The sequence below is a fragment of the Myripristis murdjan genome, chromosome 22 (assembly GCF_902150065.1).
Source record: "Myripristis murdjan chromosome 22, fMyrMur1.1, whole genome shotgun sequence".
NCBI classification, from domain to species: domain Eukaryota; kingdom Metazoa; phylum Chordata; class Actinopteri; order Holocentriformes; family Holocentridae; genus Myripristis; species Myripristis murdjan.
This window is the reverse complement of record NC_044001.1, coordinates 11189628-11216915: the sequence shown is the minus strand read 5'-3', so window position 1 is coordinate 11216915 and position 27288 is coordinate 11189628. Positions and strand designations below refer to the sequence as shown.

The 27288-nt window shown below is 40.6% G+C and overlaps 3 protein-coding genes across 7 annotated transcripts; 1 reads left to right on the top strand and 2 right to left on the bottom strand.

The window, feature by feature from the left end:
- The first annotated feature begins 1470 nt into the window (after positions 1 to 1470).
- slc1a8b (solute carrier family 1 member 8b) lies at positions 1471 to 12202 on the top strand. Its single transcript, XM_030044313.1, has 11 exons — positions 1471 to 1798; positions 3826 to 3905; positions 4463 to 4678; positions 7300 to 7342; positions 7468 to 7681; positions 7885 to 7984; positions 8932 to 9165; positions 10089 to 10283; positions 10370 to 10504; positions 10630 to 10753; positions 11306 to 12202. Exons 1-11 carry the CDS (start codon positions 1634 to 1636, stop codon positions 11450 to 11452), a joined length of 1653 nt encoding a protein of 550 aa, XP_029900173.1. The 5' UTR covers positions 1471 to 1633; the 3' UTR covers positions 11453 to 12202.
- Positions 12203 to 14738: 2536 nt separating this feature from the next.
- elavl1a (ELAV like RNA binding protein 1a) lies at positions 14739 to 22934 on the bottom strand. Of its 4 annotated transcripts, none has more exons than XM_030044316.1 (7): positions 22686 to 22934; positions 21421 to 21480; positions 19648 to 19828; positions 18954 to 19057; positions 18097 to 18250; positions 17465 to 17690; positions 14739 to 17101 (listed from the first exon to the last, which is right to left on the bottom strand). In XM_030044316.1, the coding sequence occupies exons 2-7, from the start codon at positions 21454 to 21456 to the stop codon at positions 16777 to 16779; spliced, it is 1026 nt and encodes a 341-aa protein (XP_029900176.1). In that variant the 5' UTR covers positions 21457 to 21480; positions 22686 to 22934; the 3' UTR covers positions 14739 to 16776. The 4 variants fall into 4 exon arrangements, with proteins under 4 accessions (XP_029900176.1, XP_029900175.1, XP_029900174.1 ...); XM_030044315.1 differs by having other exon boundaries at positions 19648 to 19840; positions 22686 to 22933; XM_030044314.1 differs by having other exon boundaries at positions 19648 to 19849; positions 22686 to 22932.
- An 85-nt stretch (positions 22935 to 23019) lies between these two features.
- On the bottom strand, positions 23020 to 27174 carry tspan37 (tetraspanin 37). 2 transcript variants are annotated; one of them, XM_030044318.1, is made up of 7 exons: positions 26806 to 27174; positions 25360 to 25551; positions 25189 to 25263; positions 24979 to 25077; positions 24087 to 24239; positions 23901 to 23984; positions 23020 to 23395 (listed from the first exon to the last, which is right to left on the bottom strand). In XM_030044318.1, the coding sequence occupies exons 1-7, from the start codon at positions 26866 to 26868 to the stop codon at positions 23318 to 23320; spliced, it is 744 nt and encodes a 247-aa protein (XP_029900178.1). In that variant the 5' UTR covers positions 26869 to 27174; the 3' UTR covers positions 23020 to 23317. The 2 variants fall into 2 exon arrangements, with proteins under 2 accessions (XP_029900178.1, XP_029900180.1); XM_030044320.1 differs by lacking the exon at positions 25189 to 25263 and having other exon boundaries at positions 26806 to 27064.
- Positions 27175 to 27288: the final 114 nt, after the last annotated feature.

Sequence of the window (27288 nt, the reverse complement as noted above, 5' to 3'; positions counted from 1 at the left end):
TGGCAGACATTGTCTGACAGAACAGAGTCAAGTTTGGATTTGCACCCAGGCAGGCACGAATGCTGTGATGTCAGAGGACGAGGGAAGCTACAGAATTAGCACAGCATGAAAACATCTAGATAAACTACAGCCGACAGTGTCTTGTAATTCCCATTGGTTTTAAACAGTGGTGCAATAAAGTGCAAAAGGTAAACAGAATCAAGTCAACGAACCAACTAATCAACTATATCTGGAATATTTACATAACTAGCTGTTTTGGGGAAATATGTAGGTATGTAGGTGACAAAAAAACATATCAGCAGGCAAGTTGCTAGATAACTAGCCTATAAACAACTGTAAACACAGCTCTGCCTTTACTATATGTAATTGAAGCATTTTTGCTTCCTGCACTTAAGTGTTCTGTATGTTCTGTAATTTCAAGCATATTTATGTAGCAACTTTGACATTTGTCTTGTCCTTTAAGCAGTAGAAGTAGGACACACTCTTGTCAATGGCCTGGCATCACTTAAAGTCATGTTGACTGCATGCAAGCTCAGTTGAGGCTGTATCTCAAGGCCAGCCAGAGATTATTTACCAATTATACAACAGTTAGATCCGTCTGAGTGATTTGATCGGACAAGAGGTATTCCATATGTGCTGATTGATTATCTTTAGCATTTAGCCTGCGACCTTGTGCCTGTGACTGACTCACAGCTGTGCTGATATTCAGTATAACAGCACTCCCTTTTGTGTGATGTTGTTTATTCAGAAGGTGATGGTGCCCTGAGACCTGAATAAACGACATGCCTACATGCCAACTATTAGGTTATGTCCTGATTAAGGATGACTGTGTCCTCCATTTCACCTGCATTCACAGAGGGCAGTTCAAACAGCACGCTAGCACCATTACACTCACCTAGTTTAAACATGATCATACAATTTAACTGACTTTTTTTCCCTACAGACTGCAAAGTTCAAGTTTACATATCATTATACTCAGTTGAATTTTACACTGATTAAATCATTAATTATTCATAGATTATTTATTCTCTTAATCAAATTACACCTCAGTAATTGTTTTGTTATTGTTTTGTTTTTTGTTTTAAAAACAATGGGCATCCCCTGAATAAAATGAATTCGTGGAATAATGCTCAATTAGTGTAATCCATTTAAGAAGGGGAAGCCAGCAACCAAAAACAAAGATTATAAGTGTGTACATGTCATGTGGGTCAGTAATGGTTGGTGTTTGTCCCAAGTTAGGGGAGCTACATTCACTGTTAAAAGTTCAAGCACCTATTTCATGAATGGAATAATGCAGGGGCGGGTAGTAATAACTCATAATGACCTATGAATGGAGGTGTTAATCAGTACTGATGTCTTGCCTTTAGATCCTTTAAGCCTGTGTTGCGGTGGAGGAGCCTATGTTAGCATAAGTCCTGAGTGGCTAATCCTTTTAGTGAATGGTTTACAGGGGACACTTCCTTTCTCAGACTGGGTGAGCTCCTCAGTGCGAGACTGGACTGACAACTGATCAGATTCGTCAGCTTGTCCCTGGGCCTCTGGCTTTGTGGAATACACACTCGTCTACCTTGTCTACAAAGACACCTGGACACCACCACAGTCATCCTGGAGTACTAACAGCACCAGAATCAGGATGGAGAGCATAAAGAAAGGGTTTGAGAGTGTGGTGTCTGTGAAAATCAGGGAGTATGTGAAGGACTACTGCAAGAGGAACGGGCTGCTGACACTCTCCGTTATCGCCGTGGTTACAGGCTGTGTGCTTGGATTCCTCCTCAGGTCGCTCAACCTGTCCACGCAGGTATGGATGGATAGATACATGACTTTTACATCATTCAAGAAGGACAAGCACAAGGCAGCCTGTTCCTTTAATTTATGCTGTAAACACAAACCACAGGTAAAGCCAATCAGCCTTAGGATCTTATAGTGCAGCGGAAGCAAAGAATTAATGCTGGTATACAAAGGTATTAGTAGGTCTGATAAAACCAAAATAAATTCTTGTTTCTGGGACAGTAGTCCTTCTAAATGAAGAGATACCAAGCATATATATCAGTTTTAAGTAATCATTTCAGAATCAATTTCTCCTTTCAGTTATTGAAAAATCAGAGCCTTTATTGGTGTATAAATGGGCATGAGAAAGAAAATGTTCTCATGAGCTTAGGATGCTACAGCATGTTCATTGCTTTGGAAGCCAACTTGTTCCATGGCAATGACAGTATCATCAAAAAGATATGGTATACTCAAAAATGAAGCCTAATCTTTTGTCATGAATCAATAAAACCAATGCAAAAAAAAATTACATTAAAGGGTCCTGCTGTAACCCTCCACAGCAACTGTTTTTCCTGTAACGTAAATGGAAATGGCCACTGTTGTCTTTATGCACTATATACAGTTGCTTATGTCTAATATGAATCAGAACCAGTCAACCAAGAGATTGATGCAATTTCTAAAATACTGACAATCTCACATTTTTGAATGATCCTGGACTCTGTTCGGTCTTAATTCTTTCGGAAGTGGCCAGCATTCGGCAAAGTTGTTTACTAACTATAGACAGTCATATTCCATCTATAGCCCTCATAATATTCTCATCAAAAAGTAATCTCGGGTATTTGAACAAAAAATAGCCATTTAGGACAACAATACAAAGGAAATACAAGAAAATGCTTGGGATTTGCATTGACCACTTCTACATAAAAATGAATAGACATCTGCAAACATAATGCGCCTGATGTGAGACGACATACTTTATATGATACAGTAGATGACATTCATCCTAAGAAGGCTCTTTATCAGGTATACTCAGCTCACACCAGGTAAGACCAAGTCTTACCTGCAGTACAATACCATTTCTTTGATGTAATTTTGCCACGATCTTGGTCCATGCTGACGCCATAGCATTGCACAGCTCCTGCAGATTGTCTGGCAGTGTGCATTGATTTCTGGGAGTACCTGAGTAAACCAAACACACCAACATTCCTTTGGAATGACTTGCAGAATCAGTAACTTCTTTTAAATCACCTCTTACAACCCGTTTTTATACACTTGCCTTTATGCAATATCAACTTTTTATTACCTTTTCTCTTTAAATTGTATTTATTTATATTTACATTATGTTTGCATCTTTTGTTTTCTTTTTTAACTTTATCTTGACTTTACCTTAATTTGATATTGCTTTTTTGGCCTCACTGAATATTCCGCTTTTGCTGTGTCTGTCAAAGCACTTTGTAAACTCTATTTCTAAATGTGCTAAATAAATATTATCATTATTATTATTTCTGGAGCTATCTTGTAACAGTGGTCTATTACCTTGCTGGAAAAGTGACATTTGAAAACAGGCACAGTATTGCCACCTGGTCAGAGTCAGTGTTTCGGTAAGCTGTGGCATTCAGATGATGTGCAGGGGGTACCGAGGTAAATTCCCCACATCACAACACCAGCAGCCAGAAAAGAAAAAATCCCTGCATTTATCAGACCAGATGACATTTTTCCCCTTCTCAGTTATCCAGTTTTGGTGGCGATGCTCTCAGTGTAGCTTCATCCTTTTGTTCTTAGCTGACAAAGTTGGGCCCTTTATGGTCGTCTGCTGCTGTAGCCCCTTTGCATCAAAATTCAATAAGACAATGTTTTACTGATGATGATGATGTTTTCTTTTATACACCGCTTTTACGGTTTTTGTCCACAGGACTATCATTGACTGGACTGTTATTTGTTGATCATACTATTATTAGTAAACTAAAGGTAGGCTGCTAGATCTGCAGATAGTTTTATGTTATTGAAATGTGCAGATCAACACCTACAACATCACACTTCTCTCTCTCTCTCTCACAGGCCAAGATTTACTTCTCCTTCCCTGGAGAGCTACTGATGAGGATGCTAAAGATGTTGATTCTGCCGCTCATCACCTCCAGGTGAGACACAAGAGTGACCCTAACCTGTAGATAAGTGGACAACCACTGGGTGAAATACAATGTGCAAATCATTCTGTGTGCTTTAAACATGTTTTGGGTACCAGATGTGTGTGATTTATAGCATCAGGACAGTATCAGGAAAATACTGAACCCAAATGGCTCATTGTATTTTCATATGTTTCAAGCAGTCTGATCAGCAGTCTGGATCTCCTCAACTATAAAAAAAAAAAAAAAAAAAAAACACCAATAATTGTTTCCAAAAGCTTTTTCATCCCACACAAACACACACATTTTCATGCCTTTTTATTCTTATTCACATAAAAAGGAAACTGTTGGCTTGTCGAACTGAATATTCTAATTCCAAAATGAGAAATCAATTATTTGAACATTTCAATGCCAATTCTAACAAACTGAATGCTGTCATAAAGATAACACTCAGCAATTAATATTAGCTATTTTAAGGAGCTATTTAATTCATTAATTTGGAATAGATTAACCACTATACATTTATCTTTATTAAATTGACCCAATCAATGTGTATCATCCCTCTTTCCCAGTCTTATGTCAGGCCTGTCAGCTATGGACACTAAGGCTAGTGGCCGTTTGGGGGTCCTGACCATCACTTACTACCTGTGGACCACTTTCATCGCCGTCATCGTCGGTATCATACTGGTGCTCATCATTCACCCAGGGACCGGCTCGGAGAAGGAGGGGCACCATGCAGGTTCAGGGCCAGTCATGACATCCGCTGACGCTCTGCTGGACCTCATCAGGTACGCTCTTACACACATAAACAAATGCAAAGAGGTGGCATAGTGACTGCTGAGACTGTCCCACCAGAGACTTTAGGCATCTGTCCCTCTGAAGTGTCCTTGAACAGCTCACTGAATCCCTACAAGCTCCAGGCATACAACTCTGTAGCTGGCCCTGACCCCTGACAAATATCTGTCACTTTCACTTGTTTTAGGAATATTAGGTATAAATATGGTGAAACAAGGCAGAATAAGGCAGATCAGTACACTAGTATTAAGAAGATGACACATGATTCGAGAAAATTCTGGAGAAAAGTTAATTAGCACTGGAAACAAATGGGAGTATCTCAAGTCACTGGCAGATGTTCAGCTTTTAAGACTGAATATGAGACTAAATGACTTACTAAGGGAGATTTTTTTTGTGTGTGTGGTGTATGTACAGCATAGTGGAGCAAGCATCTAGCATCCAGCATCCATCTATATATATATAGATGGATGAACACAAACACACACTGACCTCAGTTGAGTTAGTTTAACTGAGAAAGGATATTCTGTACTTACCCTCTGTCAGGTGATCCTCCATGTGGGCAGATTATACATTATTTTGTAAAAACAGTGACAAATAGCCACATAAGACTTTCCACATAATCAGATATTTTCCACCCCTCCCATTAGCCGCATGATCCTAAGCATGGATTTTCCCAGTGCAACCAGTAAGGCAAGATTAAAGACCCAGAGACCTGTTTACCAGCCCAGTAAGCTAAATACAGCAATAACTGACGTATATGCTATTTTTATAAAAGATCTGATGGATGGAAAAGGTATTTTACAACTGCGCTGCCAAGTTTAGAGAAAATCTCCCTTGATATGAGACTTGAGGAAGACTTGGTAATTCCTCATTTTCTTCTCGAGCTTATTAGTGTTGTTTGCAAGGACGGGGATTTCCTGCACAAAACCCTTTAACACCTGGGCAAACCAGTATTGGCCAATTAAATCCAGTACAGATCCAGTTCAAACCTAGTGACCTCCCTGGATCACCTTTGACAGGAAGCTTGCTAATCAGAAACACTTAAGGGCTCAATACGGCTGACATAATGTCCTCCCCGACAAGCCAGAAATCACTGAAATCTTTCCAGATGTACCTCTGATCATGCGGCTTCTTTTAATTGGCCACTCTACGCTTTCATTTTGGGGATCCAGAGGGAACCCCCAGTCTCCTTGGGACATACAAACATTGACAATGAAACAACTGAGATGTCAGCTCAGGTAAACAAGGGGGAGGTAGCTTGTGCAGCGTTTCACACCTTTGGGCATATGATGTGAGGATTTCATCGACAGGAAAGGTGTGAAAAAAAATAGTTGCAGCGTCACTACTACGACAGCAGCTAACCTAAGAATAGGGATCTGCTAAGCCTCTACTTTCTCAGAAGTGTCCCGTTGCACTGCCCCGTTACAGTTCACAGCATGGGGCCCGCTGTCTGGCGTGTGTGTGCAGGCTTACTGCGGGGCCATTCATGTCAAAGGGCCACTAATACCTTCTTGGATTGGATTAGATTTAGAGCTGCGGGCTGTCACTGTACGTTAAGGGCCAGGATTGTCAGTCCTCTTATGCATTGTTACAGGCACTATGTACTTTTTAAATAAAGATCCTCCCACCTGGTTAACAGTGAAAGGCTTTCCTCTGTTTCTCTGCAGTGTGTGACAACATCTAACCCCTGGCATATTTGCATGCTGTTGTTTTATTTTATTTCTGGGGTATAAAATAGGAGAAGGTAACAATAATCCATACAAGAACAACAATACAACAAATACAAACAAGCAGTGTCAGCCAAACAGTAATTACAAATATTACAATAACAACAACTAATATCTGGCTATACAACCACATGGTGATTTGCTTTTTTTTTTTTTTTTTTTTTTTTTATTATTATTTTTTTAATGTGGTTGCTTTATTTTAATTCTTATTTTATTTACTTGCTGTATGTTTTACCTTATTTGTTTTAATTATATAGTGTATTGATGTTTTTAATGTGGTTGTTTCATTTTATTTATTGTACTGTAACATTATTATTGTATAATTGTATTGTACTGTATGGAATTTCACATAAGACTGTTATGCCAAAGAAAGTCATACAATTTTTCCTTGAATCTTCTGTCTTATTCTATTATATAGTCTTTTTCAGCAGGCACCATCTTACATGATTTCACTGACACAACTAAGCGAAATTTCTTCCCAAGATTTTTTTTTTTCTTACATTTTGGCCTCCTTTGATTTGTAACAGCGGCTTATCCATCACATTGAATCATTGGACAGAAATCTGCCTTGTTAAGCCTTTTATATCTGTTACCTAAACCTTAGATCCATCCGGCTGGTGGGGATTTGAGCAAATACGCCCAAAATACTCTCAAATGGCATCGGCTCCTTATACACATACCAAAATAGACCTGAAATGTCTCGTAAGCATGGGTTTTGGCATTAACCCAATCAGGCTGTCTTTTCTGATAAATTAAATATTTTAAAACAGAAAGCATCACAGTGAAATTGCATATTATGCCAAAGACATGATGCAATTGTCTGTATACTTTCATTTTCAGCAACATCAGCCCATCAAATCTGATTGATCTGTATACTTTCATTTTAGGAACATGATCCCATCAAATCTGATTGAAGCAACTTTTCAGCAGGTGAGCGGACAGCAGATTTTGTGATCTTAAAATAATAAAGTAAAATAATGCAGTGGACAATGTTAAAGTGTTTATTTACACTTTATAACAATCCTCTCTGGTTGCTCTCTCTCATCCCACCCCAGTACCGAACAGACCTGGTACCCATTGTGCAGAACTCCAATGTAAAGGAGTCTCAGGCCAATTATGTGTACGTCATGCCCGACTACCACAACCCTCAGCTGGGCCACCCTGTCTTCCTGGAGATTACACCGGCTCCGGACATCAAGTATAAGATCGTTCCTGGCAACAGCAAGGGCATGAATGTGTTGGGGATTGTCATCTTCTCAGCCACCATGGGTGAGACACACAGACATGTGCAATTTAAGATGTAATAAATCACAGGAAATCAATCAAAGCAAGATTCAAGTCCAAAGATGCATGGACATAACTGTGCTTCTTTTACACTTTCTCTCATACGCATCATTCACAACCAAGCATTTCACAAACCAACCATGTATGCATATGTGTGTGTATATGTGTGTGTGTGTTCTCCTGTGCAGGGCTGCTGCTGGGGAAGATGGGAGAGCGGGGAGCGCCCTTGGTCAACGTGTGCCAGTGCATCAACGAATGCGTCATGAAGATTATTAACGCAGCCATGTGGTAATGTTCCATTCCTTTTCTTAAATATACCACCTACTCTGGCACAAACGCATCCAAAAACAGACACACAACTGCCAGATTACAGAGCGCAGCCAGATTACATCTAAAAATAGGAGCCATTCACGGCAGTGCAGCAGAGTCACTGGCGCCATGTCATGTGAACTGTCCTTCACTCTCCGTGGGAGCTGCTTAAAGTGATCAGGGCATGACCTGCCTCTTGAACGGAACAAGGACAAACTGAATTCAAAGACATTACACAGCTCAGCACTAACTAACCATACAAAGGCAATATGAAACTCAAATAATTTGTTGTTCCTTTGAAATTTACATTGGTGATATATTCACTATTCTTCCTGTGATGTCAAAGCCAGGTTCCAGGTTCCAAGCCAGGAGTTCAACCCCAGCATGCAAATAAGTGGTTGAGAGAACTGCATTAGACTAATGGATAAGATCTAATCACAGCAGAGGGAGTTAGCATGTAAGTCGCGTCAACGTGACACTCTCTCTCTGCGCCGTGATCATACAGTAAAGCTCCTTGTCAGATCATGGTGCTGCTCCTCCATGTCACTCCATTAGAAAGTGAAAACCACTTACTCATTAAATCACAGAGGACAGTTTGGACTTTGCAGGTGACAAGAGGTGAGCATGGTTGCTCCAAAGAAGCTTTTAGTGAACTGAGTGCCAATGCATGCATGCAAATACCGGAACAGAAGGTGAGGTGTGAGATCAGGAGGTACACGCCAACATGCATGCCTATGTGTGCAAACACATGTCACGTTATGGTAGCAAACACAACTAGGAGGCTCACATGGCTGCAAATCTGCTGTGTCTTGTATTGTATTGTACAACATTGTATTATATCATTCTCTTCTCTTCTCTTCTCTTCTCTTCTCTTCTCTTCTCTTCTCTTCTCTTCTCTTCTCTTCTCTTCTCTTCTCTCTCTGCAGGTATTTCCCCTTCGGCATTGTGTTCCTGGTGGCAGGGAAGATTCTGGATATGCACGACCCGGCCCACCTGGGGGAGAAGCTGGGCATGTACTTCATCACTGTCCTGGCTGGCCTGTTTGTGCATGGCCTCATCCTGCTGCCGCTCTTCTTCTTCATACTCACGCGTAAAAACCCCTTCCCTTACATCAGAGGCCTACTGCAGGCTCTTGTCATCGCGCTGGCCACCTCATCCAGGTACGTGGAGACAGGCACTTGTGCACAGATGGCGGACAGAGAGAATGCATGAGGGTTTGTCAAGCCCTCTCACCGTCTCAATCTGAGCTCTGAGAAATATTTATACTTGTTTACTAGTGTACACATATGGAAAATTTTCACATAAAAATGGGGTACAATCATAGGTTGAAATCTGTATGTTATTTTAATTTCATTTCATTTCATTTTACCTTTTTTTCAGACTTTTTCAGAACAGACATTTTGTGTGGATATTCAAAATCTTTTAATTTGACATTGCCATGCCAAAAAAAATCACTAAAAATCACAAAAAGTATTGACTCTTTGCCAATGAATTTTATGTTTTGCAAAGGGGAAAAGCAAGGTAAAATAGTATTTAGGCCATCAGATAACAATGAAAATTTAAGTCAGAAGTGGGGGAAACTCTCGAATACACTGGGCATTTAGATTAAGAAATAATATAAAATAAATATAATTCATCAATGAGTACGTGAATAAAATGAAAGCAGACTGCTTTATGTAGCTGTGTGTTGAGGAACCTCACATGTCTCATCAAAGGTGGATGACATGACTGCCTCGCATGTAATATTAAATAAAAGAGCCATAATAGCAACCAGTATATCAGAATAACCCAAAGTTAACAGAAAGGTCCATAAATTTAAGAGGTATCTTTCTTCTAATAAAATCACTCCAAAATGATTTATGGTGCTGCAGTGCTTTTTTTTTTTTTTTTTTTTTTTTTTCAATTATTTGAATTTCTGCACCCAAAACCAATCTATGGCATCCAAATGTGGTGCACCGCTGTAGCCTGCCAATTCTCTCAGTGAGTCAAGCTCTTTGGCGTCCTCAGCAGCACTACTTACACTAAATGAGTGTATGTGAGTGTCACAACTTGCCCTGATGTCACTTATCTTCCTCCTCTGCAGTTCAGCCACTCTGCCAATTACCATGAAGTGTCTGCTGGAGAACTGTGGAGTGGACAGGCAGATCGCCCGCTTTGTGCTGCCAGTGGGAGCCACCATCAACATGGACGGCACGGCCCTGTATGAGGCTGTGGCGGCCATCTTCATCGCTCAGGTCAACGAGTATGAGCTGGACTTTGGCCAGTTGGTCACGATCAGGTGAGAATTACCTGTACGCCTCCTCTGCTCACTCTCCCCCTGCTCTCCATTGGCAATTACATCCCTAACATCCCTTTTCTCTTCAGTATCACGGCGACAGCAGCCAGCATCGGGGCAGCTGGGATACCTCAGGCTGGTCTGGTTACCATGGTGATTGTCCTGACATCTGTGGGTTTACCTCCTGCCGATATCACGCTGATTGTGGCCATCGACTGGGTCCTGTGAGTCTCACTTACATGCCATGCCATCAGTAATGAACTGAGTGATTTTGCAGGTTGGATGTTTTATAGGCTGTTGGGATGTAGGTGTGTGTGTATATAACGCCTTTATTCCATCTGATTTTCAGTGATCGCTTCCGGACAATGATCAATGTCCTCGGAGATGCCTTAGCTGCTGGGATCATGGCCCATCTATGTAGGAAGGACTTTGAGAGGGCAGCTTCTGTCAGCTCAGCTGCTTCAAATAAGCGGGTAAGAGGGAGGACTCCTGTTTGCAGAGGGAGAGAGAGAGAAAGCACACACACATTAGTACATATGTGTGCACATTTTTTATTAAGTTATAAGTTAGTTACTTCAATCACATTCATGTCATTCTTGAGATGAAGTCAAACATTCCCAGCAACATCCAGAAAGTTGCTATGCATGAGTGATCCCATCTTGTGACTACAAAAATTATTGTTTTACTCTGTTTTACTATATTTAAAATTTGTTCATTAATGTAAAATGCATCCTGTGTTCAAAACTCAAAAAGGATTTTAAAGGATCTGTGGTAACTGCAGCAAAAGCACATGCTGAACCTACCCATGCATAGCAGCTTTCAAGTTTCATGGAGCAATTTTTCCTTTTTTTTTTTTTTTTTAACATGAATGGGACAGAAATCGGTAACATAGCCTTGATTTCTAAATTAAAAGGGGCATATTCTATACATGTCTATGCAACCAAAATGTGCTGATGATAAGAATTCAAAATAGGACCTGTGTGATTCTGTAACTCATTGTAATGCCGGTGTCTTCCTTCCTGCAGAGAGACACGGTAATCTCCTTTGGTAACCAGAGCGTGGCGCTGTCCGAGGCACCCCTGATGGCCCACCGCTGTGATTTTGTGTTCGAGGTGGATGGAGACAATGTGACAGAGAGACCTACGGCCTGCTACAACCTCTGCCAGGTCTGAGACATCTGAACAGGATGGACAGCAGGGAGTTTTGCCTTCTACAGCATCCACAGATCCACTTGTGTAGGACCACAAGGACCATCAGCAGTCCTGAAGACTGAGTTTGGTTGGAGCACATCACAGACACCAACAGTTGTGGGCAAATAAGACCAGAGCTTGAGTGTTTCGTGATGTACGGGCTTATGGACTTCAGCTGAGCTTGCCTGTGCCGTATGCCAAAAGAGAAACCTTCATTACTTGATCATATCTAATTACTTTTGACTGTGAGCTGTATTTGTGAGTATTTGTTGTCTGGATGTACCTGTAGATGCCACAGTGACATGGTGCGTATGTTGATATACAGCACAAGATGGAGGAACAGATTCATTATTAGTGATTCACAGCAAGCCTGCTCTCCCTCATGACAATGCAGTCTGTGTCTAGTTGTACCTTTCGGTCAGGATTTTGAGTTGCCTTATCATTTTCTCAGTCCCGCAATGCTTTCTGACACTTTTGCAAACTTGAAAGACTTGAAAGCAACACAAATACACATGCACAAGGGGAACATATAGATTGTGTTAACCGTGAGCTAATATCTGTGATTTATAGATTGCTAGAATTTCAAATCATATATGTAGAACAATCCTGGAGCATAGAGGTTATGTATGATAATCCCTTGTGAAAGTGTTTTTTTTTTTTCTACCTTTTTCTGTATTTGATTCATGTGCATACAGTTCATGTGTTTTTCTAATAAACATCTCTTATATTTAACTTCCTGATTACTGGTCTGCGATTTATTATTATTTTTGCAGTGGTGCATTTAGGTTTTCTCTCATGGCTTGGCTTGTTAGATGGCTGGCATGAGATTTAAAAATACATTTTAAGAACTATTCCTTTATGAGAATAATGGTCTCACATATATTTTCAAATATGATACTTTCTTGGAAATGTAGTAAAAATATTAAGATACCTCAAACTGGGAGAGAAGAGTGTAAGTACCTCAGAACTTTGTTTAAGTAGATTATGCTATCGCCTTTTGAAGATGCAACACACTCCCTATGATACTGAACCTTGCCCTTATTTTGTAATATGAAAACCAATAATATAATGCTGAACGAATATGCTTATAGGTTTACCATGTAAACTCATCCTATCAACCCTGCACAGGCAACGCTTCTCTTTCAATTCATTTTAATTCGCCCAACTTCATTATCACTTGGTCAGAAATGATTTCTCAGTGCCCGTGTGATCAGACATAGTTTGCCAAATGAGTGTTGTATTTTGCACTTCCAGGTTCTAGTTAAGTTAGTGACTTAAAAGCCACTTAAAAAAAAATCTGAACCCACATTTCAATGCAGATGTTACTTCATATTAAGCTATTTTCTCTCACTAAAATAGAACAGGTGTACTCAAAGCAGATCTGCCAAATAAATAAGCATCATGTCTCCCCCATCTGGCCAAGGAAGGCAGTTAATGTGCCGGGACCAGGTAAACAAAACGAGGACTTACCGACATTAAAAATAAACAAGACAGACAATCTTTCATCAACAGCATCACTTCTGCAGCACTATTCTACTATTTTGATCTATTTTGGCTGTTTAGTTTCTATCCCTATCACCATGGCAAAGTATTGCAGTCCAAAGCCTCAGTGGCAAAACCTTAGATGACCTCAGACATCCCTTAAATCACCACTTTCAGCCCTTAAGGCAAAGGTAGTCTCCTACGGAGAAAAAAAAATCTATAGAAGTGTTGGTGCCCCTTGCCTTAAAACATCTTGATTAGTGAAGAAATCCACTTTTTGAAGCCAGCATGCTTAAATGTCTTTTAATATGTCTTGTCTGGATGTGATGTGTTTCAATGTACCATTTTAATTGCAGATTTCTGCCTTTAGCATGTAAGAAGTGCACAACAGTCATTTTTGAATTCACCCTCTATAATCAGGGTCACTGTTACGGTTTGTCTTTTCTCGAAGTGACAGTTAAATCACGACAACCCTACTTTGTTTTCAGCTTTCGGTTTAGTTTCATGTTACAAGTCAATGCTTCTTAAAGATTGTCTAATGGCCTTGCACTGGGTGGCTGCTGATGGTTAAAATACACAACCTGTGAAATTACAAAATGGGAGTATGAGTACCCAACAAGTGTGTGAACGTGTACATGCACTTGATATCTGCTGCATTAGTTGCTTTCAGGACCACAATAACCTTGTGACGACATTTCTGCTTTCAATGCTGAAAATTCTCCATGTTTTATTGAAATGATCCAATGTTAGAAGACAGGTTATGGACATGATCTTGACACGTCCATTCAAAACCAAGAAAATAAAAATCAATGAACCATTAAAAACACTCCAAGTAACATGTATAACCGCATACACTGTCAAATAAATTATGTCTGTGTCTCCTCCGCAGATGTCAAATACACTATATAAATTAAGGCAGAATGCATTTATTCTGACTGCCCCCCAAAACAAAAACAGCACTACCCCAATCCTCCATGCAACTCCAACTCCAGTCTGCTGAGAAAATAAGCAACATATAAAGTCAGTGGAAAAAACCCAAAAGAATGACATTCAAAAACAACAAATTAAACTAATTTCTCTTCGCATCTTACCTGCTTTGAGCAAGTCACCATATATTGCACAATGTTAAGGAGAGTGACACAAAATGGACAATAGTATTTTGAAAAGTTACTTTTAAGGCCTAAATTTGAAGCCCATGATGGGAAAACTCCTTTACGATGGGGCACAAATGTTAAACGGGCATTGATGTTTGCAGACAAATGAAGGAAATTATTGCTAGAAAACCTATTTGATACATTTTAAAAGGTAAACTCCCAAAATGTGTGAGCAGGTCCTGGACCCCGGGGTCATTTGCTACTTGCAGCTATCACAAATAATGATTCCTCTGTCCAATCTGTGACTTGTCAGGTCTCTTGTAGCTATAACCACAAATTTGGTACATGAGGCCTGTGAAGAAAAAAGCAAAGTGCAAACAAACAGTGTGTTTGGACATGTGAATGAGAAAAAAAAAATGGCTGCAATGGTGGCTGCAATGTGTTGCCAGTGTTTTCCCAGCTTTCAATCACGTCAGAGAATAAGTCAACACATTTTTTTTCAGCCCTGAAGACTTGTGATATGTCTGCGGTTTTCTAAATGGACTGAGATACAAATTCTACAGTCTTTACAGAATTTTTACAGATCACACTAATCTCATAATCTATAGTGTTGCTTAAAGAGACACGGCCTCACAAACCACGTTCCTCCGAGTGTTTATGTACAGGTTTTAACAATCCCTTGTCTGAACTGGAATTGGTCCATATGGTATGTTAATCTTCAGACCATCTAGGTCTAAGATCTCCAATGTCGAACAGCCAAATGCTTCCGCTAGTGCTGACATCGTATAGTAACGCTTTGTATTCAGAAACCTTTTTTTTTTTTTTTTTTGCAAAAAGTTGCTCTATTTGCCTGTGTAACCTATCAAACACTGAAAACTACTTCTATCCAGATATGTGGCCAAAGATGATGTCTGAGAATAAGATATGGTGGCCTGCAGTTTCGTCACTTTAAAAATTAAGTCTAAACCAAAATCCAAAAGAAATCTTAATGTAAATAAAAGAAACAAACAAACCAAACAAAACTTTCAGCAAAACAAAATAAAATTTAATGGTTTATGTTCAAAGAGAAACAATCAAAACAAAAGGAAGAAAAAAAAGCAAATCTAAACTGAAATCATTAACAAAGGCCATTAATTTCTCCACAAACTCGAGATAAGCACTCGTTAATCAAACAAGTTTTAACTTAACGAATATAAATCTACGCCTCTGGAAAAAGAAGAAATTAGTCTCAAACAAAAAGAAAACTCAATGAAAAAAGAGGAAAAAAAAAACAAAAACAAAAAAGCAAACTGAACCAAAGAGTGCTGATACTCTCAGTCAGTGTTAAACATAGCCTTACTACATCTTCAAAAACTCAAACTCAACTCAAAACCTGTTCAGAATTGTCTGGGGTATAAAATCAAATCTCTGTCTTTGGTCCATCTCAATTCCCTACTCATCGACTGGGGGTTGTTCAACAGACTCTTTTTCGTAAATACGACTTATTTATAAGAGACACTCCCTACACAGATTAGGAAACAAACAAAACACGTTCTCCCTCCAGAGCCAAGCCTGCCATGTTTAAAACTACTATCCTAATAAGAGGGTAAGCAAAAGTCACAGATAACATCAAAAAAGACTGATATTCATAGTAGCCTAAAACAGATTGATTAAAAGTGCTTTGCTCTTAGACTGACTCAAGACATAATGAGTGGCGTGGAAGGTCTAGTGTCTGCTGGATGATCATTTAAGATAGAGCTGCAACGATTAGTCAAACAATCAATTACTGGCCATCTATTACATAAATCACCAACTTTTTTTTTTTTTTTAGAGCCGATTTATCATTTTGAGTCAAGAAAATTTCAAAAATTCTCTGATTGTGGTTTCTTTAGTTCTCTATGACAGTAAACTAAAAACCTTTAGGTTGTGGACTGTTGGTTGGGACAAAACAAGAGATTTGAGGATGTCAGCGTGGGCTGTGGGAAATTGTAATCAACAAGTCCCACCATTTTCTGATATTTTATGGACCAAACAACTAGTCGATGAATCGATAATGAAAATACTTATTAGTTGCAGCTCTAGTTTAAGGCATCTATTCCTACATGGGAGCCAGAGTCCAGGACTGAGAACTGCTTCTCCAAAACGTAAACCACCCCTGCCTCTCCGCGCTTCATCCTGTTGAACATACCACAAAATATCTAGCAAAATGTGTGACACTGGAAGAGCAGTGTGCAGGGGTTTCTTCTGTTACTCGATCGGTATTTACAGTGAACTGCTAAGAGCCTTTGCTCAGTGTGCGCAGGCCTGAATCCTCTGTCTAGTCCCTTTAGTGACTATTTTACATGCGGCACATGAGGACAATATTTAGCCTTACAGGTAATTAAATGTTTAAATGTGTTATTGGTCAGAGTATCTTGGTATTCATGCCCCTCCCTTCCACACCCTAAAAATTTAAACTATATTTAGAGTGTCCCCAAACCCCAAGTATAAGTATAAAGAAAAAAAAGGAAAGAAAACAAAGCAAAAATTGAGAAAGAGGAAAAAAAAAAAAAAACAACAACTGTCTAACACTTTCTTTTAGACAAGTACAAAGATGCAGAAGAGTGAACATCTGCTTAGATTCAGAACACACTAAAAACCAAATTGCTGTGCCAAACTTTGCCAACTTGTATTTCTAACTCTCTGCAATAAAAGCCTGGCACGCGGTTATCGGTCTGTCCCGCTCTCCTGCTCCTGATCGTCCAGCTCTCTCTACTTGTGGCCCTTGCTGGTCTTAAAGGACACTTGCAGGATCTTGTCTCCGAGCCGGTAGCCATTGAGGCTGGCGATGGCCATGGCCGCCTCCTCGTAGTTCGTCATGGTAACGAAGCCAAAGCCCTTGCACTTGTTGGTGTTGAAGTCTCGGATCACCTTGACGTTTGTGACGGCGCCGAAGGGGCCAAACATCTGCCAGAGGATGCCCTCATCTGCATCCTGGCCCAGGTTGTAGATGAAGATGCACCAACCAGAGGTGGAGCTCCCGGGAACGCCCACGCCTCCCATGCCACCCATGTGATCAACACTCATGGGGGAGAACCTGCAATGAAAATGGATGCAAATTGAAGACCGAATGCATCAATAAGGCTATAATACTTGGTGCTGATAATTCGCTATGCGTAGCACCTATAAATCACCACAGACTAATCCCTAAAGAACTGACTTTCATTTAAATAAATAAAAATTGTTTGTTTGTTTTTTGTTTATTAACCTGCTACCTAGTTACCACAAGAGTTGGCGCAGCAGCACCAATATACCAAAGGTGGCAATGATTTATTGGCTACAACCAGTCTAGTATCCCTGATACATCTAGGTTTTGACCAGTCAGAGTGTCTGCTACTTAAAGAAATATCAAGCCATCTTTAATGTCTGCATTTCTGTGTGTTCTCACAGATTCTCTCACCTGAACCGTTGTGCCTGGTGGTGTAAGGGCCCTCCGAAGCGTCGGGACTGGTTGTGGTAGAGCTGGGAGATGAGCTGGGTGTTCTTCACCTGGTTTGGGTTGGCTGCAAATTTGACAGTGATTGGTTCAGAGGCCCCAGGCGGTTTCTGGCCATTGAGGTCTTTGATGGCATCTTCTGCCTCCGCCCGCTTGTCGAACCGGATAAACGCCACCCCACGGGACAGACCTGTGCACAAGAGGGAAGGTAGCAGTGACTGACAGGACCTTGGCTGGTGTGACACAAGTGGTGTGTGAAAATATTTTTTGGCTTGCTAGATAATTTTACCTGCCAGTATGTGTTGCTGGCCAAGATCATTTTTATTTTCACAGAAACTGCACCCTGGACATTTTTAATACTATTTTATATACAGGATCGAGTGTCATATAAGATGTTCAAGAAAAAAATAGCAGGTTTGGAGTTGATTTAAAATTTGTTCACTCATTTATTCAATGATTTTCTTTTGTTTTGGTTTGTGATAAAAGTATCAGGTTTTCTACTGACATTATCTTAAAAGGGGCCATTATTCAAAAACAGGTGGCATTTGTTAGCAAAGAATGAAACAAAGCAAGATCTCCTCGGTCTCCTGTTGTACCTGAAGCCTGGTCAACAAGTACACGGGAGTTGATGATGCGTCCATAGCGAGCAAACATGTCCTCCACGTCTTTCTGGATCATGGTCTTAGGCAGGCCGCTGATATACAGGTTGGCATCCTTTATTGTGTCAGAGCTGGGCCGTGCATATGACACCTGGCAACAGGAAGCGACAAAAGCCTCAGTAAACTCATTGCCAATATACAAATACACAACAAAAAGCCAAAATCCCAATTTTATTCTTTACCAATATTTATCACAAGTATAAAGTGCACTGAAACTCACTCTAAATGTTGCTCTTGAGAAGATCTACAAACAATTTGCTACACTTACAAGGACTAAAAGATTGTGTTTAACACTGTAGTTAACTGATAATTATACAAAATCTCTGAACAGTATGCCATGTCTACATATTGCAAAAGATGAACTCACATATGGCCTCTGTTAAAGTAACGCAAATAAAGAAAATAGTGATTAAAATTATCTTATTTGATTGTTATCTTGCAAACGATCATCTAATTCAGCTGGTCTAGGTACTCAATGTTTGGTCTGAGTGAAAAGGAGTGCAGTCAAAAGAATAGGAAAAAATAGCAAAAAAATCAAATTGAAGAGAGGTAACCCTTGGGAATGAAACACTAATTAAATGTGTAGAATTCAAATAAAAAGATAAAATAAAAGTAAAACTCAATAAATAAATCATGTATACTACCAGGCAGGGCACTAAGTGAGCTATTGAACAGTACCACTTCCCTGGGCTGACATGTACTAGCTAGGTAGCGGACGGCACAGGAGCCACAGGAGAGTTATATGACATGACATCTTTGGGTTGAGAATTGTAGAACACCTTATTGCACGTTACCTTGATAGTTTTAGACTGTAGCCTTAGTCCATTCAGAGTATTGATAGCTCTGTCTGCATCACTAGGGTTAAGATAGTTAACAAATCCGTACCCTAAACTGTGGCCTAGAGAAAAAAAAAAGGAAAACAATAAAATAAAACAAAAAACGTTGTATTGTTCAAAAAAATCTGCATACTGAACAAATAAATATTTAAACAAAAACAAATCTAAACATTGCATGCTAGTCGGAACAAACAAATAAACAAAGAAATTGAATTCACTTAAACAGGATTGGTCTGGTTGGAATAAATAAAACAAGTCTATGGTGGTGAATGTTGAGAAATTGAGCAAACCAGTAGCTATTGGGAGAAACAGAAAAATAGATTTGGGATATGTCACAATTAAAATGTAAAAAAAATTCACAGGAGCCGGCAATAACTGAGGTGCGTACATTGAGTCAATATTTAGTATTATGAAATTGACCATTAGTAATGTGAAACCTCAGAGGGAACACAACTTCAATTCAGCAAGTTACAAAAACTAACCCGACATCAGTATTGTCAGAGATCGTTCCCACCAATGTACTGTTGCTGTCGAGAAAAACGTGAATCTTTTTCTACTCAAAAACAGAACTTGTGTGCGTTTGAGCAACAAGCTGTCTGTCTGCCAAAGACACTAATAATCATAATGCAATGTCGGATGCGGAAGAGCTTACCTGCGACTTTGTCTCGAATGAGCTTGGCGGACTCCACCTCTCCAATGCTGCTGAAGAGGCTTCGCAGCTCGTCCTGCGTCATGCTCTGAGGCAGGTAGTTCACAATCAGGTTGGTCTTGGCATCTTTGCCCTCCTCGCCTCCCATGTGGTCTTCGTAGCCGTTTGACATGTCATACACCTCCTGCATGTTGGTCAGTTGAGCCAAAAAAACAAATAAAAAAGCAATGTTATTATACAGTAGACAGATCTTTTATTGATAACAGATCTTCTGCAGATAAAGTAGTAACATCATTATAGTATCTCTTGAGAAAAACTCAGCATTAAGTTTAAACTTAACCTATGAAAGAAATTTGCGGGATTGTGCAGACTGAGGGTGCAATTTTGTTCCCAAAAGTGAAGTGGGTGAAATAAAAGGCTTTCAAAATAAAAGCCTTACTGCCCACAGGCTCCCACGTGGGTGATAAAATGGTTCTGCAACCACATACACACACAAAACCTGCACCTATGGGACAGACTAAAAGAACAAAGTCATTTTAACAAATTACTGACAAACTCTAATCCTGTCCCTAATTTAAATGCACAATGTGTTCAGCTGCCAGCATTACTAACTGAAAATCAATTTAACAATCTGCAGCCCATAGCCTTATTATTTGTACTCGACATGCCTCACTGACCTTGCCTGTACCCTGCCACCTAAGCTCACCTCATTACATCACCGCTGCTGGCAGTGTCCAAAGAGCATCAAAATGACTGCAACATTACTGTGAGTTGAAATTCACACACCTAATAACATTCTCCTGTGTTAAAACTGAATAAAGCACATTTTGTGTCACAATCTAAATGTGAATACCTTAAACTTTACCATTCTGCCATTGAGTAAAATGTTACTTGTGGGTTCAAGAGTATTCAGTGGCAGCAAATGTGCCAACATAAACCGACTGAAGAGCAGAGTGAAATGGTTTTAGATCATGTGATGGCAGCCTGATGCAAACCACAGTTTAGACACCTCATACAGCATATCTCTACATAAATACTTTAGGACAGTGTTCATCCAGAAAATTTACCTTTGTCACATCTCAGTGTCTACTCTATTCTGTAAATTCAATGTGAACTGTTTCTTTCAACCTTCTCCATTGAGCATCTCTTCACAAAACAATTACAGCCACTTCTTCTGTCTACTCAGCAGTGTGCCCTAGTGGCTAAAATGGCATCAGGCTTGAATAGAGCTCTGGTCCTGCGGTCAACCTGACAGAGGTCCATTCATGCAGGAGAAGGGTTGCGATTGGGTATTCTGGTGGGGTAAGACAGTCGGCCCCCAGGGGATGAATGAGACTCCTGTATTAAGCCAGTAAACATGGGCATTGCTGATGGGAGTAGGATTGTGTCTCTGTGTGTGTTTGATTCCTGGCAAATGATTTGCTTGCTTTGGGGAAATTAATTAACATGTACAGGACACACACACAAAAAAAATCCAAATATTAAGAGTTGCCACTGTGTACAGTCACATAATCATCAACATGAAGTGATCATTATGTGAGGTCCCCTGATTTTTGTTTTTATGTCAGCCTTTGGGGGGTATGATCAAAGGTAATCTGGAGAAAAACATTTTGAGGTATGTGTGAGTAGCGGACACTGTAGCATGCCAATACTGTATCTGGAATAAACCATCGTCGTTGTCAACAATTTTCAATTAAAACACCAGATGATATGCAGATTCAGATAAAGATACTACATCAGCAACACTGATAAGTGAGGCATAGATCTGATACTTACTTTCAAGTACCTAATGTGTCCTCTCCGTACTGCCATGAAGACACTTCACTGCTCTGGAGGCTAGGTGGGGATAAAACAACCAAAGTCAGACAATCAACGAATGAAACTTGCTCCACAATATGAAACAAAATGCACAGTGGTTCATGACAACCAAATAATAGATTTAGTTAAACTTTTGGATGGCTAGCTTTCAAGTATTTCATATGCTACTGTCTCAATGTGTCACTCCTCTGTACTCCTCAATGGGGCGTGTTGCAAAGTGAGGCCAAAAAAAGTTTCAAGGGGCGTCACATCCCAGGTTACCGGCTAAAGAGCTCTGGGTACTAGCTTTAATACTTCAAAATACTTTGATTTACGAGATCAGCGCACGAATAATCAAAGCAAGTGGACACACCATAAAAATGAGTACTCTGTTACTGTTGATCATGAGATGTGGCGTGCATACGATGTAAATCATAAGACGTGTTAACAATAGATGACACGCTGTTACTGTATTTGTATATTTTACTGCATTCCAGTTGAATGCGCGCTTTTGCATGATAACATAAACGTTTCTGATTGACAGACGCATTGTTTGGCCTTTTTAAGCTCGTCAGCTTATCAATAAAGATCGTTTCATGCGTGATGGACATTTTCTCTGGGCCGCTGCAGGCGAACATGATCTCTATTGTCTTTCTTGAAATCTAGCATAAACCAGCCCCATCATAACAAACATTACTTTCACTACAAGATGTTTTCTGTTTTCATTTCACTCCGAAAGCGCATTGCTGCATTACTTTTTTCCCCCCAAAATCGGAAGTGAAAAACGTTACCTGAGGACAGCGTGGGGCCTACAGGACCAGCGTTAGCCGCCTAGCTAACTAGCACACACGCTTGCTCCGCCTCAGATTATCGCGCTGGTAACAGAAACAAACAAATGCCAGAATCCAACAAAGGAGGATATCGTTAATCAAATGTGGCTACAAAACAGACAAACCACTCGCTTCAAGTGCAAAAGGCAGGAAACAAGTGAGTGGTCCTTGCCGGCTAACCGTCGTGATGCCCCGTGCCCCCATTTTGGAGAGCGTCGTTTCAACGCCATTCTTCCCACGCGCCCAAACCCCGGCGGCCTGCTACAGGCCTCGGCGGCTAATGCTAACCAGCTAGCTCAGCCAGCGGGCCTCACAGGCAGCATGGCACACATTCAGCTCCCACGCAGCCAAAACTATACCCAAATACACCGCTGCGACGTTTCTAGCGACATCTAAAGATGTTTCGGTTCTTACCAGCTTTTGGGGGGGTTGTTGTTTCTGCTCTTTGCTGTGTTTTGTTCTTGTCCAAAGCTACGACGTCCAATTCACAGCAAGTCCCCTCTCGTGATCAAGGAACCAAGGAACTACGTAACGATAAACGCCACGCCCACCTGCGCGCCGCCGCGCCTCTGCAGAAGGAGCTGAGTGGCTCACACACAAATTACCTGTTTCTTTAATCTTTTAGTTAGCTTTTCAAGAGCAAGTCTTGTTCAAAGCTCAAAGAGACAGAAAAGATAAATGAAATCATGATGCAATACAAGTAACTGGTTTAAGCTGTCAAAACGGTTAAAATAAAACGACACTATAATTCAAAGCTCGTTATTTTAATACAAAACTGAGGAAGATGATCCATCAAAACAGATTTGTCAAACACTTTGCTATGATCTGCAGCAGTTTCATGTTTTAAGATCAGTGCACTGGAGTCCCACTCATTCAGCTGTAGTGGTATGACATTGTGCTGTGGTGGTTTAGTTGAGAGGTGTGCACTTCAAGGTCAAGGATTCTGCCCCCCAGCACCCTAATAAATGGGTGCACATAGACAAAAACAGCTCCTCTGTAGTATCTGTGCATACTGCACCAGTGGCCTATCTACCACAGTGTCTCTACTAGCTTCTGCCCAGTATGTGATACTGCAGTAAGGGTTGGTCTTTCATCAGGTGGGCCACAGTCACAAAGCCAAATATCTGCATGAGAAGAAAAAGAGATAAAGAAGAGAGGGACTCCGGTTAACCACCAAGTGAATGAACTCTACATATTAACTTTACAAACTTCACAAAAGTCAAACAAGTAACCCTAACCAACCCTATCCCAGTTTGCATTAGAATACAGAGTGTCAAAGTACAACAGTGTGCCATTAATTTAACTGCAGATACAAAATTGATTTCTGCTGAGATGCACTCTGTACTGCAGTAATTCTAAAAATGGGACAAGCAGTCTGTGAAGGGTTTCTGTCTCTTGAACAGCAAACAGAAAAAAATACCTTATTTTTATGATTATTTCATTCACTGGCTGGCAAAGAAGTAAAAAGGTCACTACAACGGATCGTAAATCTCCTTTGATAACACCCCAAATCCAGAATATAGACTCATTTAGGGGCCCTTAACATAAAGAGCTTCCCCTGAAATAGTATCTTCCAGGGTGCACACTACAGTGCATGTAGAGTAAATCCCAAGACGCTATGTTTCCCACCTCCACCAGCACCACAGGCAGGAAGGACCACATGATGAGATTCAAGACAAACTGTATGGTATCCTCCAGCTTCACCTGGCAGCCCTGAGAAAGACAGGGAGAGAGAGACAGACAGACAGTGAGGAAAAATGGGTCCAATCAGTCATGCATGCAAGAGTCTGTCTGAATCTGCATTTCCCGGTCTACCTGTCCATAAAGCTTCCATGGCTGGGCCAAGGTTCCATTGCAAAAATAGAAGGTGGAGTTGCAGCAGCTGTGAGGAACTCCAAGTCCTCCACTACGGTTAAACCAGGGGGTTTCCAGCCAGTCCCTGTAGTCACGGACACCACAGCACTGCAGCTAACAGGGATGAGAGCGCAGTGCATTGAATCAATACCAACATCTCAGCAAGACTGAAAACAAGCGATCAAATATGAGCTTCAAAAATAACTCTTCAGACTAAGTGTCACTTCCTGTGGACAAGCATTTTAGTTGAAGTTTTGCTTTCTCTGCTACTTACAGCCACGTGTTGCAGTGTGTTACTTGCATTATCCTTTTTTACCAGAAAGTTTTAACATCTTCACTTTTAGTTATGTTATTTCTGATAACTTTGATATGGCTTCTTAATCACTGACTAATTTTTACAGAACAGCAACAGTAAGAAACTAGCCTGAGGTGTGTGGCTCCCGATTTTTTTATTGACTACATGCATGGCTCAGTTAACTGATGGTCGTGTGTGTCCTTTTGTGCATCTGTGTATGTCTGCTGTGTGTCTTTTCAGAGGGTTCTCTATAGGCATTAAAGATACAGGAAATAATACTGTCTGAATTGCGGTCGTCATTGCTTGTTACTTGGATGGCAATATGTGTTTTTGTGTTTGCAACTACTGAAGGTATGTGAAGCATCATGTGTGATATAGACAAAGTAGACAGACTTGTGCAAATATTTCATTCCTCAACACTTTCCATGCTGTTGGTTGTATAGTTGTAAGCCAAAATTTAAGGCACAATGATGGACATAGACAGAGTCACATGCTCACACACATACACACACACACACACACACACACACACACACACACACACACAGACTCTCACACCTCTTCTTGTGCAGCATCCACAGCTCGAGATTCGGGGTCCTGGCTGCTGGCCGTGTATCTTTGAAACACTCCTCGGAGGGGAGCAACCTCTGAATGCAGCTAAACAGTGGGGGAATATAATACACACAAAGTAAACACACAGTTTTTTTTCCAGAATGATCTGATTAGAGTTAACCAGTGGTCATGAACCTTTGGGTGCAACCTGTGTACCTTTCTAGTGTGGAAAAAGGCCAGAGCTGTTGCCGTGCTCTCCAGACAAAGTACCACAACCAGCAGAAAAACAAACTGCAGAGGAAGATATTTCATTAAGCACAAACACTGATGCACACACAGGTACCCACATTTATATGCAGATACACTAATACACACACACAGTCTTACCAGTCCCTGTAGGAAGGCAGATTCTCTTGTGGACACCCAGCAGCCAAGGCAGCCGCTGATCAATAGGAATGCAGCGGTGACGAGAGCAAAGATTGCTGGGAGGATGAGGTAGCTGTGAGACAAGAATAAGCTGTTTTGCGTGCAGTTCAAGAGGAGATAGACTCCACACAGTCCCACCATCAAGCCCACCAGCTGGGAAAAGAAACAGACAGACGGCACATTATGAGTGTGTTGTGTGTGTGTGTGTGTGTGCGTGTGTGACCTGTGTTTAGCTCCGTGTCCCATACCACAGACCAAAAACACCCAAATAACATTACCCCTGGCTTGGTTAGATAACTACATCTAAGGTCTCAGGAAACACTGATCTGCTATAATTGCCCCTCTTTGACAGTCCTCAAATAGAAACTGGTCCTCATTGTTTTAGAGAGGGTTTCCAATAAAGGGTGAGCTGAAGAGGTTGACCAATATCTAAAAGGTTGTATTGATACTTGTCACAGAGAGCAGAGTGTATTCTAGTTGTCCAGAATGGGATTATATAACTTTGATTGTTTCATCTGGTCATATTATCAATTTTATCTCACAGAGGTAGGCTAAATATTCAAATATAGCCTGTGCAAAAACTGTGCTGATAAAATAAGAATCAGATGAAGTTCAATATGACCCACACTCAGGAAAAATGTTAATCTCTCATTTATTTTGTAACATGATGTACAAACTATGCAGATCAGATAGTGACCCAAATGGTAATTGAAACAGGATGAAGAGGATATTAATTTTATGTAGCAAACAATGGCCCAGCGCTTATTCAAAATGTTTAGTCAAATAGTCTATTGCAGGATAATCTCCATGTTTTCAGGCAAATATTCAAACTGAGCTTTTGGCACAGGCCTGCTGACATCAAAAGGATTAGGATAGTTAGTCAAATTACAGTACATATGCAAAAATTCTGGTTGTCTTTTATATATTTCATGATTTTGTGTCAAATATAACAATGAAGTGCAGCCTTGGCCTGTGAAATCCGTGCCACCCTTCAGGCTTGTGACTTTGTGTGTGAGCTTCTGCATTCCACTGTGTTGTGTTCATACTTCCTTAAAATGAAAAGTGCGAGCTGGCTGCATGTCTATTAAGAGCCTGAGCACACGCACGGGCGCGTGCACACACATACACATAAGACGCAAGAGAGAAAGCCGCACATGCGCGCACACCACAGACCTGGAATGGGTCATGTGAGTTGTGCCAACTGTAGACAATAAAACACAAAACCACAAGGGAGACCAAATTATATGTTTTTGTAATCCCGTTTTGCGTAGTTTGTGATCATTACTTAACTGCAAAATGTGTTCCATGATCATAAAAACAAACAAACAAACAAAAAACATTACAGCACCTATCCTAACAACACATGGTAGGGAAATGTACGGGTACAAACCAAACTTTTAATCTTACCCACAGAAGCTGACAGGTGATCTGAAGGACTATTTTTAAGGTTCTTCTTCTTCTATCAGTCATTTTTGTGTGTGTGCTGTGGCTGGCGAAAAAGGAGAACAGTTTAGCTACGGAAGCTCGACAGTGTGTTTATGACGGTGGGATTAAAGTTGGCTTCCGCGATTCGCAAAAAAATTACTTCTTCAAGGAAGGCGGAAACATCGGTGGGATTTTGCTGGCGGTGCATAATCACTTTATGAGTCTTTGGGGGTTTTGCATGGCCTGCTGGTGGTGGACTCAGTCCTCAGTGCGACTGTGTTTCTGTGTTGGACGAGACATCAGAGCTAACAAGACTGGGCACCATGCGTAAAATGTGCACTGATGCTGACTGTAAGCAAATTACCCCTGCTGCAGGACTGCAAAGAGTTGGATTTGATGGCTGGCTTGGTGACATGCAAATTGGACTTAAGTTTGCAATCCAATGTTAGGTCAAGAGCGCCCTCT